This window comes from Babylonia areolata, chromosome 1 (assembly GCF_041734735.1).
Source record: "Babylonia areolata isolate BAREFJ2019XMU chromosome 1, ASM4173473v1, whole genome shotgun sequence".
Lineage (NCBI taxonomy): Eukaryota > Metazoa > Mollusca > Gastropoda > Neogastropoda > Buccinidae > Babylonia > Babylonia areolata.
The window spans coordinates 8,793,131-8,808,130 of record NC_134876.1 but is presented as its reverse complement, the minus strand read 5'-3'; the positions used below and the strand labels follow the sequence as shown (position 1 = coordinate 8,808,130).

Here is a 15,000-nt window from a genome sequence, read left to right as displayed (position 1 = left end):
GTGGTTTGCAATATCATGGAGGCGAGAGTTCTCGTTCCTTGGTAGAAGACTAAGAAGAAGAAGAAGAAGAAGATATACATGTAACGAAAATAATGTATTGATAAATGGTGAAACGAACGAGTGAAGCAAGTGTAGGCTTTGTAATTTTGTAGAGGTATGAAATCACGATCTTTGGAAGAACGGAATGAAGATGTAAGTGTTATGAAGATACTTTTGTTCTGCCGGTAATTGGTGAAACGAAAGACTGAAAAAAAAAGAAAAAAGAAAAAAAAGGTAGAAACGGAAAAGGTCGTTGGCTGATTCAGATGTACGAGTGTTCCAGTCTGAGGTCTGGGTGGGTGGAATTATGCGCGAACGTGCACGAGTGTGCGTGCGCGCGTGCGCGTGTGTGTAAGTGCGAGTATGTGTGTGTGTGTGTGTGTGTGTGTGTGTGTGTGTGTGTGTGTTAAGTATGATTTGATGTTAAGAAATGGACCGGAGCTGTTTTTGATGCATGTAATAAAGAAAACCATTTTTTCATGATAACATTGACATAAAGAACGGGAGCTTGTCAGACGAACGGCAGATCCGTAAATGTTTTACAACCGGAGCCGTTTTGATGCAGAGATTGGGAAACCCTTTGATGTTAACAAAGAGAGCACCCCTCTCTTCTTTTCTTTGTCTTTTCTCTGTTTTCCGAGATTTTGTTCATCTCTGCAGATGCGTAGCTACGTAGGTCACGGGGAAATCTGCACCCCCACCCACCCCCCTGCACCCCCGCCCAGCCCCCCCTCCCCCTTTCAAAATGACAAAAAGATATGTAGCGTATATGGATCAGTCCGAACGCTTTGACACCTTGAAAGCGACCTCCCCTCGAGCCCTTCTCACACCCACTATCAACTCTCTTTCTCTCTCTCTCCCTCCTTCCCTCTTCCTCCTTTCTCTTCTAAGCTTTTGATTATTTACACGCGTTGTTTACTCCAGTTATAAAGGGCCAAGGCCTGTACAATTAAACCATCTTGAATCTTGTTTCCTTTAGGCACCTGCCCCTTGTTCCCTTTACTATCACCCCAGCCGAACCGCACAGGTGAAAGGCAGAAGAAGGATCCTTGCAAACCACCTCACCTCACTCACAGACGACAGGTGGTCAGAAACCTCAGGCTATAATTGTGGTTCGTTCCCCACCGGGTCAAGCAGACCACAGGTCAGCCAAGACAGACAGACAAAACCCCCCCACACAATTAATCGGGTCAGCTTGACCCCCACTTCAACCCCCCTTCCTCCTTACCACCACCCTCCCTCCCCCCCGGCCTCCAGCCCACCCTTCCTGCCCTGTCTAACCCCCCCCCCTCCAACCCCCCCCCTTCCCCTACTCAACACACCTGCCAGTGGACAAAAACACAACAGGTGCGGCTAACACTTCAGGAACCTTTTACCGACCCCCCACCCTCACCCCCCACCCACCCACCGCCCCCTTCCGTCCCTGCCGCCAGTTGGCCGGGCTTTTAAAAAAAAAGAAGAAGAAAAAAAACGAAAAAAAAAACAACTTGACCTTTAAGAGCGAAGAAGTTAGCAGGTCGTTAATCCCCAATCATCCAGACTGCCCTCTCATTGTGCCTACTCCTCGCCCTTCACCCGGACCCTCACACCCAGCCCCCTACAGTTTGCTGTGTTCCCCACACACCTTTCTCATCAGCACAGTTCTCTCTCTCTCTCCCTCCCCCCCTCTCTCCCTCCCCCCCCCCCCCCCCCCTCTCTCTCTCCAGCCCCCATCCGCTCCAGCGGCCTCCCCTCTATTGAAGTGACGACCGAATCAAGTCTCTCATTACCTCCCTCACACCGCTGCCTGTCTCTCTTTCTTTCCTTTCTTTCTTTCTCTCTTTGCACACAGTCCGACCGACATGGATCCTCATTCAATGGCCAGCGGCTACTCCATTAACTGCCCTATCGGCCGGGGAATCTGGAGTCTGAACGACTGAGAGACAGAGAAAGAGAGAGTACAGAGAGGGGATGGGGGTGAGAATAAGAGAGAGACAGGGAGAGAGAGAGAGAGAGAGAGAGTTGAGAATAAGAGGGAGAGACGGGGGAGGGAGGTGGACAGAGATAGGGAGATAAACAGAGAGAGACAGAGAGAGGGAGAGAGACAGAGACAGAGAGAGACAGACAGAGACAGAGAGAGAGAGACAGAGAGAGGGAGAGACAGAGAGAGACCGGGGGAGAGAGAGACAGAGACAGAGAGAGACAGAGAGACACAGACAGAGAGAGAGAGAGAGAGAGAGAGAGAGAGAGACAGGCAGACAGACAGAGACAAGAGGTGTGTGGGGTGGAGGGTTGCATCATCAGACAACGTCTATTCTCACCTGTCTGCAGACCTTTTAGTTTTGCTGCAGACCGTCTGATCCGATGAGATCTTCCACCCCCCACCCCTCCACCCCCAACCCCCTAAACTAAACAACAACAACAACAACTTCACTTGTGGCCTTTTCATTTTTGTCTCAATTCATCCGAAAACCAATTCCTGAGTAACGACGACAACAAAACAACAACAACAAAAATTAATCCATTAGGCTGCAAATCATGTGATTGAGAATGTGTCCAGGTAGGCAGTTAGCTAGGAAGGGAGGGATGTTATATATATATTTATTTAAGTCTTTTCTCTCTCTCTTTTTTTTTCTCAAGGCCTGACTAAGCGCGTTGGGTTACGCTGCTGGTCAGGCATCTGCTTGGCAGATGTGGTGTAGCGTACATGGATTTGTCCGAACGCAGTGACGACTCCTTGAGCTACTGAAAACTGAAAACTGAAACTTCTCTCAACAGAACGGCAGCAGAAGAGACAGGTAGGATGCTAAGTGTAGTGGAAACCCATTTCCACTGCACTGCACCTGCCCCAGATTTTTATCAGGGCAGCGGCCCTGTCCCATCACTACTCAACAGCACGCACACCAACACAACACACTGCAAAGGGGTGAAAACCGGTTCTCTTTTCTGACCTACTTCCGTCGTGTGTGTGTGTGTGTGTGTGTGTGTGTGTGTGTGTGGTGTGTGTAGTGTGTGTGTGTAGTGTGTAGTGTGTGTGTGTGTGTGGTGTGTGTGTGTAGTGTGTAGTGTGTGTGTGTGTGTGTGTGTTGTGTGTGTGTGTGTGTGTGTGTGTGTGTGTGTGTGTGAACAACTGTTGCGAAATTCTCTACATCTAACAGTATTGACGCGCCTGTTCATGGAGGAAGAGAAGGCGTAGTGTGTGTGTGGGGGGGAGGGGGGAGGGGAGGGGGACAACAACAACAACACCCATTAAACCACCACCACCACCACCACCACCAACATAAGAAACTTAACTGGGATATGCGCACACAGCCCTTCACCGCTAAACGCCAGTCGTTGGCAATAATAATAATAATGATAATAATAAATACCATCGATCTCCCTCCCATCTACCCACCCACCACCTCCTCTCACGCCCTGTCTAGTATGAGAAGGCAGCAATCGATCACCGCTTTGAGCCTATCGATCCGATCCAGACTCGATTACCTGGCCCCGAGCCTTTGACTGGTCCCGGTTATAATCAGACTTGAAATGAATTATAAACAAAAACAAAGGACTTTTCCCGGGTTTTTACACACCGTTACTTTTCTTTGTGAGTGTTTTTTTGTTGTTTTTTTTAAATCTATTATTTATTCACCTTTTTGTTCTCTCTCAAGGCCTGACTAAGCGCGTTGGGTTACGCTGCTGGTCAGGCATCTGCTTGGCAGATGTGGTGTAGCGTATATGGAATTGTCCGAACGCAGTGACGCCTCCTTGAGCTACTGAAACTGAAACTGTGAGGTGAGCTTGAGCAATGCTGTTTGGGAATAAACCAAAAAACCAAAACCAAAAAAAAGTCTTTCGAAAAGTCCGACCCGATGTCCGTTACAAAACAGCATTGGCGGCTTCCATTTGCAGGTAATGCAACAATAAAGACTATCATGATCATTGTACACAATCAAACACTCTATCACCTCTTTGCGTGTGTCTGTGCGTCTTCCCCACCTCCAATCCACCCCCACCCCACCCCACCCTAAACAAACAAACAAACAAACACCCCTCCCCCAAACCAACCAACCAAATAATACTACACACGCACACACACCATGCAACATGCATTGTATGTAAAATCATTCATGATCATCACCAAGTGCATCAGGAGATGCAGTCAGAGAGAGAGAGAGAGAGAAACAGAAAGAGACAGAGACAGAGGGACACAGACAGAGAGAGAGAAACAGAGATACAGAGAGAGAGACAGAGGGACACAGACAGAGAGAGAGAGAGAGAAACAGAGAGATACAGAGAGAGACAGAGACAGCGGGACACAGAGAAAGAGAGAGAGAGAGAGAAACAGAGAGATACAGAGAGAGACAGAGACAGAGGGACACAGACAGAGAGAGAGAGAGAGAAACAGAGAGATACAGAGAGAGACAGAGACAGCGGGACACACACAGAGAGAGAGAGAGAGAGAGAGAGAGAGAGAAACAGAGAGAGACAGAGACATAGGGACACAGACAGACAGACAGAGAAAGAGAGAGAGCGAGAGAGAGAGAGGGGACTTCCATAGAACCCCGACAATCATGTCACAATGAACAACTCAAGAACATAGAACGTATACATGTATGTTTCTCACGATCTCGCAGAAGACCATCGCTTTACTTGAACACAAAATGGAAAAAAGAAAGCTCCAAAACAAAACAATATACTGGCATGTGTTTTTATGCTATTATTATTTTTTCTCCCCTCTTCCTCTCGCACTATAACATATCTGAGGGAGGTGGGGGCGGTGGCGACGCTTGAGTCATAGGGTTCGTGTTTCAACTTGGCTTTCTTTCCTGTCATACAATTGTGATCTCTCGCTGCTGCTATTTTTGGCGGCCCCCGCCACTTCAAGTGGTGTGGAGGGGGATACTGTACACAACCTCAAGTACCGTGAGAAAATGTGAGACAGACAGTGAGAGGGGAAAAGAGAAAGAGAGAGAGAGAGAGAGGGTGGGGTGGGCGGGGTTTGGGTGGAGGGAGGACAGCTTTATATGAAGTGACACTGATGAGATCTTCAGAGTTTTTGTCTATGCGATGCAGTCAGCATAACGGGCAGTAAAAAGTACATTTTATTTTACAGGGAAGATTTACACGACGGACATTCCCAGTACTTTCGAGAGAGGTGGTGACAACAGCTGACAGCGGACTACTGTTTATCTTTCAGGTGACAGTAACAAATGACAGTTAAAAAACCCCCAAAAAACAGAAAGGTCTTCGTCAGTACAGATGTACAAGAAGGCTCTCGAGTTCGTCGACCTCTCTGCCCGCCTGCTTCCTAAAACCTCTCGGCTTGCCACTTCTAAAACCTCGTGTTCACCTTCTTGAGGTTATAACGGAAGACACTCCTTGATGACCGAATAATTACATGATGGTTAGAAAGCGCGATACAGGAGAATCGTAACGCAAAAATTCGTTCTCTCTTTTTTTCTTTTTTTTTTCAAACTCACGATCTAATGACATCGCAACGTACGGAAAATAAATTACGACAATTATGCCTTAATGTTTTTACAATGGATATCCAATCAAAACCAAAAATAGAAAAAAATAACAACACAAAAACAACAACAAAAAAACGAAATTGCTATACCAGATAATAATGAAAGCAGTTGGTAGCAAGCTTCTAGCAACCGACGGAAGACTAAAGGCGAAGAATGGGACAAGAAGTTGGAAGGGAGGGGAGGGGGGGGGGGGGTGTTGAGGGGGGAGCTGCAGGTGTGTGTGTGTGTGTGTGTGTGTGTGTGTGTGTGTAGGGTGGGGGGCCTTGGGTGGGGGGGGGGGGGTGTCATAGGAACGTGGCACAGTAAAATCGTCCCTTCCCTTCGCGGTTCGTGAACCGAACGGGGGGGAAAGACGCAGCAGCCGTCAGTGCAAAAAGAGCAGACCCCACAAAACATCTACAGACCGTCATTCAGTCCCCAAACCTTGCACTGTCCTTCACAGTAAGACGGCCTGCGACGACACACCGCCAATCTGCTTCACCCAGGCTGTCCCAGTTCGCCGTGGACAGGTGGAACAGGAATCTGGGTCTTGAGAGGAGCTGTCTGGGGATTTTCTTGTCAAAACCCGAATGACTGAATTCAGCACGAATACGGGTCGGATGATTACTGTAATATTATACGCTTTTCCAAGAAATGTTCCTTCTTCCATGGCCTGTTTCGTTCCTTCCTTTTTTGTAAGATACAAGAGGACTTCTTCTTCTTCTTCTTCTGTTCTTCTTCTGCGTTCGTGGGCTGCAACTCCCACGTTCACTCGTATATACGCGAGTGGGCTTTTACGTGTATGACCGTTTTTACCCCGCCATGTAGGCAGCCATACTCCGCTTTCGGGGGGTGTGCATACTGGGTATGTTCTCGTTTCCATAACCCACCGAACGCTGACATGGATTACAGGATCTTTAACGTGCGTATTTGATCTTCTGCTTGCGTATACACACGAAGGGGGTTCAGGCACTGGCAGGTCTGCACATATGTTGACCTGGAAGATCGTAAAAATCTCCACCAGGCGCCCTCACCGTGATTCGAACCCGGGACCCTCAGATTGAGGGTCCAACGCTTTAACCATTCGGCTGTTGCGCCCGTCTGCAGGAGGACTGAGGTGGGACAAGATGCAAAAATGGCGAAATATACATCAAGCAATAACAGAGAACCAACCCCGCTTCATGGAGCGTCTCTTGCTGTTCTACGCTTCAAAATTCCAAATGTCCGAAATGCGTGAATGTTTTGTGGATAGCAGTACACACACACACACACACACACACACACACACACACACACACACACACACACAATTTTGCTTACAAAGTCTGGCAATCGCTGTAACACTTGTATTTAATATATATTATTTAAAAAAAAACACCCTGTTCGGATCACCTTGCCGGAGAACCTTCACACCAGGGCCCCCCCTATTTATCAAAACCACAAGTCGGCCTGAATTATAACATGAGGGAGACGCCCCTTCAGTTAGAAATTCGGAATACATACAGAAGGAATGAAAGCTCTTCACTGAATGGCCCACAAGGAAGCGTTTTCGCATACGGGAGGCACTCACTGTACTCTGTGGTGCCTGGGGAGATTTACACGGGTAGAATTTCCGATTTTTGACTCACTTGTGTAAACAAAGTGAGTCTATGTTTTAACCCGGTGTTCGGTTGTCTGTGTGTGTGTGTGTGTGTGTGTGTGTGTGTGTGTGTGTGTGTGTGTGTGTCCGTGTGTCTGTGTGTCCGTGGTAAACTTTAACATTGACATTTTCTCTGCAAATACTTTGTCAGTTGACACCAAATTTGGCATAAAAATAGGAAAACTTCAGTTCTTTCCAGTCATCTTGTTTAAAACAATATTGCACCTCTGGGATGGGCACAAAAAAATAAAAAAGAAGCCTAATTATATGCATACTGCATTTACTGTTATATTTATATTTTTTGTATTCTCTAAACTTGGCACTTTGACCTCTTATTCTGACACAACAACAAGATGAGTCATTATTATCATTTTTTGTTCAAACAGGAACTTCTTTTGCTAAGCATGGAATTTTTATTTATTTTGCAAACGTTTTGGTGCAGATAGTAAAAAGGGGAAATTACTCTGTAATTAATGCTAGGGGACTTAATTTGCTTAAACTGATCTTTCTCATCTTAAACATTACATTTTGAAATTATACTCAATACATAAAAAGCTTGGATTTTTTTTAAAGTGCATCACAAGTGAGTCTTGAAGGCCTTGCCTCTCTTGTTTTTCTTTGCAGTGGATCTTATGAATGAGCGGTCCAGTAGTTTAGGATTTGACAGCATCATGGTGCCAGCTGGATACGTAGTCTGCGGATGACTATCCTGACCAACTTTGGACGTCAATAAGAAGATGGCGTTCATATCTATAAATATAAATTCCATTCTATTATGAAAATACAAAGACATCTGGGCCCTGGATTTCATATTTCTTCTATAATTGCATAACTTCCTTCATCCAATGAGCCCAACAGGTCATGGTGCGGTGGTCAGTTTTAAAACGTTGGAATTGACCAATATATATATATATATATATATATATATATATATGTAGACAAGCGCTCGGCTGGCTTCACTTTAAATCTCTTATGAAAATTAAAGCCCCTTTCCACTAACACTATCACACACACACACACACACACACACACACACACACACACACACACACACAAATATATATACATACTAACTGTTCTTCCATTTTGTTTCTAATCACAAAAGAAAGGTAAGAAGAGCAACATAACTCATGACCACAAGGATTTTCAACTTTGATCATTTCCGTTTTAAAACTGATGTTCTACTTTCCAAATGGATATAAGATACGAGCTGGCCAAAAAAGAAGAAATCGTCTCGCTCCTTAAAACAAGCGTTGTATTTAGGCCACTGGTTCTGTATCAGGCACGAAATGAAGAGGAGAATAAGACTGCCAGATTTCTCGACACATAGAGCAGACGCCTTTTAGAAAAAAAGACAAGTCCTAATGAATAATAATATTTTTTTAAAAATCAGTTCTTTGTTCCAGACACTGATTGGTGTGGAGACGACAAAGATACTGATTAACATTTCGGTAGAATTACTGATCGTTACGTATTTTCAAGTATCTCTTGTACCGTACAACAAAATGTGAACAAAGGGAATCCGCTTTAAATATCCTGTACTAATAATCAACAGTTACTGAATTCTCTCTCTCTTTCTCTCTCTCTCTCTTCAACTTGCCACGCTTATGCCATCAACTAACGAAACTCTTATAAATGAAACAGGCTTTTTCCAAGTTTCGCAGCGTATTATGTAGTTAATTTTTATTTCTTGTGCATTATCCTATTTACAGATTATCATTAGTAGTTAATAATTTACTTTTTTTTGGTCACTGGTTAAGATGTTGGTTTGGGATGCTGGTTCACTGTATCCCCTTCATAAGGGGCCGTGGTCTTTATTGAATAAACTATCCGTATCTCTGTCTCTCTCTCTCAATTTTGACCCCCACCCCCACCACCCGCAAACGCCCCATACACACACATTCTCTCTCTCTCCTCTGTCTGTCTGTCTGTCTGTCTTTTCATCTTGTCCTCTCTCCTCTCTCGATCCCCCCTCCTCCGCCATCTCTCTCTTTTTCTCTCTCTTCTGACACGATTTTTATCTCTTTATGTATTCTTGTGCGTTTCTTTTATTTTGTACCCGAGGGCTGTGTGGGAGAAAAAAAAAAGCATTCTTGTCAGTATGCTTATCTCAATACCCTGGAAAAAAAAATTCCATTCAGTTCATTCGTTCAGTCGGTCGCCATGCTTCACACTGGAAAAAATAAAATTCCATTCGTTCGTTCGTTCGTTTGTTCGTTCAGTCGGTCACAATGCTTCTAGCTCCTGTCAACAAACATTGAGACACGCCTTCAGCCCAGTGGGTCATGTTACCGCCCTGTTAGCACAGAGTGTTGACGGCCCTAGTCATGAGCACAACATGTCTTTTCAATCCGCGGGAGTTGGGGGGGGGGGGGGGGGGGGGGGGGAAATAAAGGGGGAGTATATTGTTGCGGGAATAATCTTTTTTCTGTCTGAAGACTCTGATATTCTCTCTCTCTCTCTCTCTCTCACACACACACACACACATTCCCCCTTGAATGTCTATGTGCCCATGGCCTATAAAAAAACAACAACATGGAAACATTTACTCTCTCTCCCTCTCTCTCTCTCTCGCTCTCTCTCTCTCTCCACCTGACCCGGTTTAACGTCCCTGTATAAAGAACAGGTTGGAGTCACTCGGTGGAGTTTTCGCGCCTGCACAGAGGCAAGCAGCCAGTGTAGCCGCCAGGTACGATCGAGTGACACAGGTGTGATGGCTTTTAAAACACCACCAGCAGGCGGAAACGCCTGTCGCTGATACGATAAGGAAATGAAGATGAATGGAAACAAATCACGGGGATGGTGAAGAGCATGAATCTTCGAAAGAGAGAGAGAGAGAGAGGTGGGAGATAGGTGAGAGAGAGAGAGAGGGGTGGGAGATAGGTGAGAGAGAGAGGTGGGAGATAGGTGAGAGAGGAGAGAGAGAGAGAGAGAGAGGAGAGAGAGGTGGGAGATAGGTGAGAGAGGAGAGGTGGGAGATAGGTGAGAGAGAGAGAGAGGTGGGAGACAGGTGAGAGAGAGAGAGAGAGAGAGATGGGAGATAGGTGAGAGAGAGAGAGAGGTGGTATATAGGTGAGAGAGAGAGAGAGAGGGAGGTGGGAGATAGGTGAGAGAGAGAGAGGTGGGAGATAGGCGAGAGAGAGAGAGAGAAAGAGAGAGAGAGATGGGAGATAGGTGAGAGAGAGAGATGTGGTATACAGGTGAGAGAGAGAGAGAGGTGGGAGACAGGTGAGAGAGAGAGAGGTGGGAGACAGGTGAGAGAGAGAGAGGTGGGAGACAGGTGAGAGAGAGAGAGGTGGGAGATAGGTGAGAGAGAGAGAGAGGTGGGAGATAGGCGAGAGGGGAGAGAGAAAGAGGTGGGAGATAGGCGAGAGGGGAGAGAGAGAGAGAGAGAGAGGTGGGAGAGAGAGAGATAGGTAAGAGGGGAGAGAGATAGGTAAGAGGGGAGAGAGAGAGCGAGTGGAGAGAGAGAGAGAGAGAGACTTAAACGACGTCTCGTCTACAAAGATGACAGGCAAACAGATGCTCCCCCACCACATTTACCCTGTTGGACAGACAGAAGCACCGATAAAACAACATAAAACAGCCCCCTCCCCCGCCCCACCACTAACGAGCACAGGTAACACACACACACACACACACACACCGCCACATCCCCCAGTCATTCATTTGATCCCCATGACAACCCAGTGTGATAAAAGAATTAAAAAAAAGAAGAAGAAAAAAACCAGAACAGCATGCCGCCAGACAGAGAGGCTCACCTGCGTTGGGCTTGAGGATTCTGCTAACGATTCTGGACAGGCGTCGGTTCTTTTTCACCGGGACAGCACTGATTTCAAAGTAGCGGCCCTTTCTGTGGCCCACATCCCGTAGAAAGAAAATGTACGTGGCGCCCTCCTTCACGTCGGCTACACAGCCGCTCCCCCCTACCACCACCCCACCACCACCACCACCACCACCCACAACCTCCTCCTCCTCACCACCGACACCGGCCACGGCAACGATGTTGTCCGCCACAACCGACCTGTCGCCGCTGTCGCCGAGGACGACGGCAGCAGTGTCTTGTGGAGCGGATGATGGGAGCGGCGTGAGGAAGGTCCCAAGGAGCAGTTTCTTGGCTCTCCGGCCACGGTTCACCAGTTCTCGGCCCTTCCACACCTGTTTGCGCACCTGGATGGACACGTTGTACCTGACCCCCGGCACGGGGTCTCCCCCGCCGCCCCACACGGAGGACACCTTCTGCCGCACCCGTCCCTCCAGCACCACGTCCGCCAGCACGGCGCTGGACGCCGTATCCGTGAAGGTCGTTCCACATACCACCTCCGGCCTGGTGGTCCTCGTCGTCGTCGTCGTCGTTGGGGTCCTCCTCCCCTCCCGGCCATTGTCGCGCGACGCACTGACACTGACAGAGGCACCGACAGCGGGAAGCAGGACGGGACAGAGGAGACAGAAGAGGAGGAGGAGGAAGCATGGTCGGTAGCAGTGTCTGGACACGGTCGGAGGAGGCGGCGGCGGCGACAGGTGGAGGAGGAGGAGGAGAGTGGGGGCGAGGTGCGAGTCGTTAGACCACCTCATGCTGAAGAAGGCCCGGTAACACCATTTGGCCGGTTGGTTAGAGCTGGGTGGACACTTTTCTGCTTGTTGCTTGCACCGACGGACTTTCTTCTTTTTTTTTTTTTTCTTCCCCTCCCTTGGCCACACACACCTTTTGGCCCGGGCAGAGCTTTGAACAGCACGTGTGTCTGCTTTGTGCACCCAGAGACCAACTGTCCCGACCTGTATGAGGCAGGCAGACAGGCGGGCGGTGGCACGGGCACGGCGAATCCGCGGCTGTGTTTATACGTACGACTCCTGTTGAGCGTGTGCTGGAGGCAAACTTCTAGCAGCCCGCAGAGCGCGCAGACACACACACACACACACACACTCTATCTCTCTCTCTCTCTCTCTCACGCACAGACACACGGTAGTAACTGGTGAGAAGTGTAGTAGAAGCCCGCTCACTCTCAATCACACACAACTTTTGCTTTTTCCATTCGTCGCAACAAGACAGGTTGCTTGTTCAGTTGTTGTTGCCGCTCGTTAGTTTTTACGCTGTAAGGTATAGAAATCCCGTTTCCTCTCTGCGCAAGTTGCCTCAGCTGGCTTTTTTGTAGTGGTTTTTTTTTTTTTTCCAGAGAGGTCCGTGTGTGACGGTGTCTTCTGTCACTATGGCCCTCCCACTTGCACTTCTCTGCCTTTTCAACCCTCGTGCGGCCCACGGTCCCGCGCGTGCCCTCTCCGCCACAGCCAACCGCGAGACTCCGTGCGCGTGATAAATATTCACAAGCCCTTCCTTATATGGGAGATCTTACTATGAGGAACGATGCACTGGAGTGGACCCATCCTGTTTCCTATAATACACTGTTGACAAAACCCGCCGCTGGAGACGGAAAGGTCTGTCTGTGCCGTACTGTACTGCACACATCGGTAGGGCCTTGATGTTATCAATCAAAGTGGTGGAAACAGCACAACGACTTTCTTCTTTTACGTTAGTTGGTGGGTGGGTGGGGGCGGTGGTTGCTTTTGCTTGACAACAATAACAACAACAACAACAACAATCAATGACAACAAAACAATGTTGAAATCACCGGCACACGCGCAGAGAGAGAGAGAGAGAGAGAGAGAGAGAGAGAGAGAGAGAGAGACAGAGACAGAGACAGAGACAGAGACACAGAGAGAGAGACAGAGAAAGAGACAGAGAATGAAAAGACAACGATCATCAACTTATTGCCACTCCTTCCACCTCCAACCCCGACCCCCCCCCCACCCCCACCCCCTCAATCCGTCAACTAACTTTCCACGCGCTTTTCATCATCATCATCATCATCATCATCATCATCATCGTCATCGTCATGATCATGATAATTGATTTTCACACATTGTCGAGTAATTCATTCACTCATTCAACTGCGCAACACTCTAAGCTCTCTCGGTGTTTGGTGTTTCACACGGCGCCCCTCCCTCCCTCAACTTTTCCCATCAACTGCTGGCTATGACTGTCTCCAAGACCTCACAGTGACAAGCGCGTTGGGTTTATCAGTGCGAAACTGAGTCAGGCATCTGCTACTTTAAAACTTTTTTTTCTTTCAGTCGTACAGCGGAGTGGAGTGATGGCCTAGAGGTAACGCGTCCGCATAGGAAGCGAGCCGGAGAATCTGAGCGCGCTGGTTCGAATCACGGCTCAGCCGCCGATATTTTCTCCCCCTCCACTAGACCTTGAGTGGTGGTCTGGACGCTAGTCATTCGGATGAGACGATAAACCGAGGTCCCATGTGCAGCACGCACTTAGCGCACGTAAAAGAACCCACGGCAACAAAAGGGTTGTTCCTGGCAAAATTCTGTAGAAAAATCCACGTCAATAGGAAAAATAAATGAAACTGCACGCAGGAAAAATTAAAAAAAAAAAAAAAAAAGGGTGGCGCTGTAGTATAGCGACGCGCTCTCCCTGGGAGAGCAGCCCGAATTTCACACAGAGAAATCTGTTGTGATAAAAAGAAATACAAAAATACAACCCCCCCCCAAAAAAAAAGAAACAAAAACAACAACAACAAAAAAACAAAAAAACCCCAGCAGATGTTGTGTAGCGTGTATGGATCTGTTGGCACGCTTTGGCCCCTCTTTCAAACTGTGAGGTGGCTGAGGAACGAGGTCAGTCATCCACCCGGCAGAGAGGACCTGCAGTACTCAGTGCTAAGACGTTCCAGTGACAGTCAGTGCCTCTTCTTCCTTCGTGGACTGCGCTTCTCAAGTTCACTCGTATGGACAAGTGGAGGAGGAGGAGGAGGAGGAGGAGGAGGAATTGTTCAATGTTATACATGTATTCACAAATCTGCCCCTTCCTATCTCTGTGGCTGCCTTCACCTTTACACTCCAATCTCGCACTCTACGATCGGCTTCGGATCCATTCTGTTTACGCACACACAGATTCAAACACTCCACTGTTGGCCGCCGTTCTTTCTCTTGTCTCTAGTTCTGGACCTTGCAATTGGAATGAACTTCCTCTTTCTGTTCGTCAGGTCTCCGCACCCATCTCTTTCAAGTCTGGTCTTCAAAACCCACCTCTTCCCAAAATAGCCTCCCTTCCCTACCTCTTCCTTGTCTTCAGTTGTTCCAGTTTTAGAGTTGTACATGCGTGTGAATGACTGGTGCGAAAGCGCTTTGATTTGTCTCTGTATACAAGATTCAGGGCTATATAAATATAATAATAATAATTATTATTATTAATATCCCGTCACACATATCGGTGACTGAACACATTTTGTTAGAGTATTAATGTATACATTTCAGTATCATCGTTTTGAAGAGGATGGGGGTGGGGATGCATAGTGAGTTGGGGGGGGGGGGGGACCGGGTAAATGGGGGGGAGGGGGGGGGGAGGCTGAAATTTGAACCAAATATCAGACGGGCGCAATAGCCGAGTGGTTAAAGCGTTGGACCCTCAATCTGAGGGTCCCGGGTTCGAATCACGGTGACGGTGGTGGGTAAAGGGTGGAGATTTTTACGATCTCCCAGGTCAACATATGTGCAGACCTGCTAGTGCCTGAACCCCCTTCGTGTGTATATGCAAGCAGAAGATCAAATACGCACGTTAAAGATCCTGTAATCCATGTCAGCGTTTGGTGGGTTATGGAAACAAGAACATACCCAGCATGCACACCCCCGAAACAACTGATGCACAAGTGGGCTTTTACGTGTATGACCGTTTTTATCCCGCCATGATAGGCAGCCGTACTCTGTTTTTGGGGGTAGCGCGTGTTGTGATGCCTTCAGTTCCCCATCTCAGTTCCTTGCTGAAGACAGTCTTGC

General features: G+C 47.7%; 1 protein-coding gene across 2 annotated transcripts in view; it reads right to left on the bottom strand.

The window, feature by feature from the left end:
- LOC143276639 (uncharacterized) overlaps positions 1-12,349 on the bottom strand; it is a 102,442-nt gene extending 90,093 nt beyond the window's left edge. For both annotated transcript variants that reach the window (XM_076581293.1, XM_076581373.1), the window contains exon 1: positions 10,917-12,349. In XM_076581293.1, the coding sequence (XP_076437408.1) occupies positions 10,917-11,730 (814 nt within the window). In that variant the 5' untranslated portion in view covers positions 11,731-12,349. The remainder of the gene's footprint in view (positions 1-10,916) is intronic.
- Between the last annotated feature and the right edge of the window lie 2,651 nt (positions 12,350-15,000).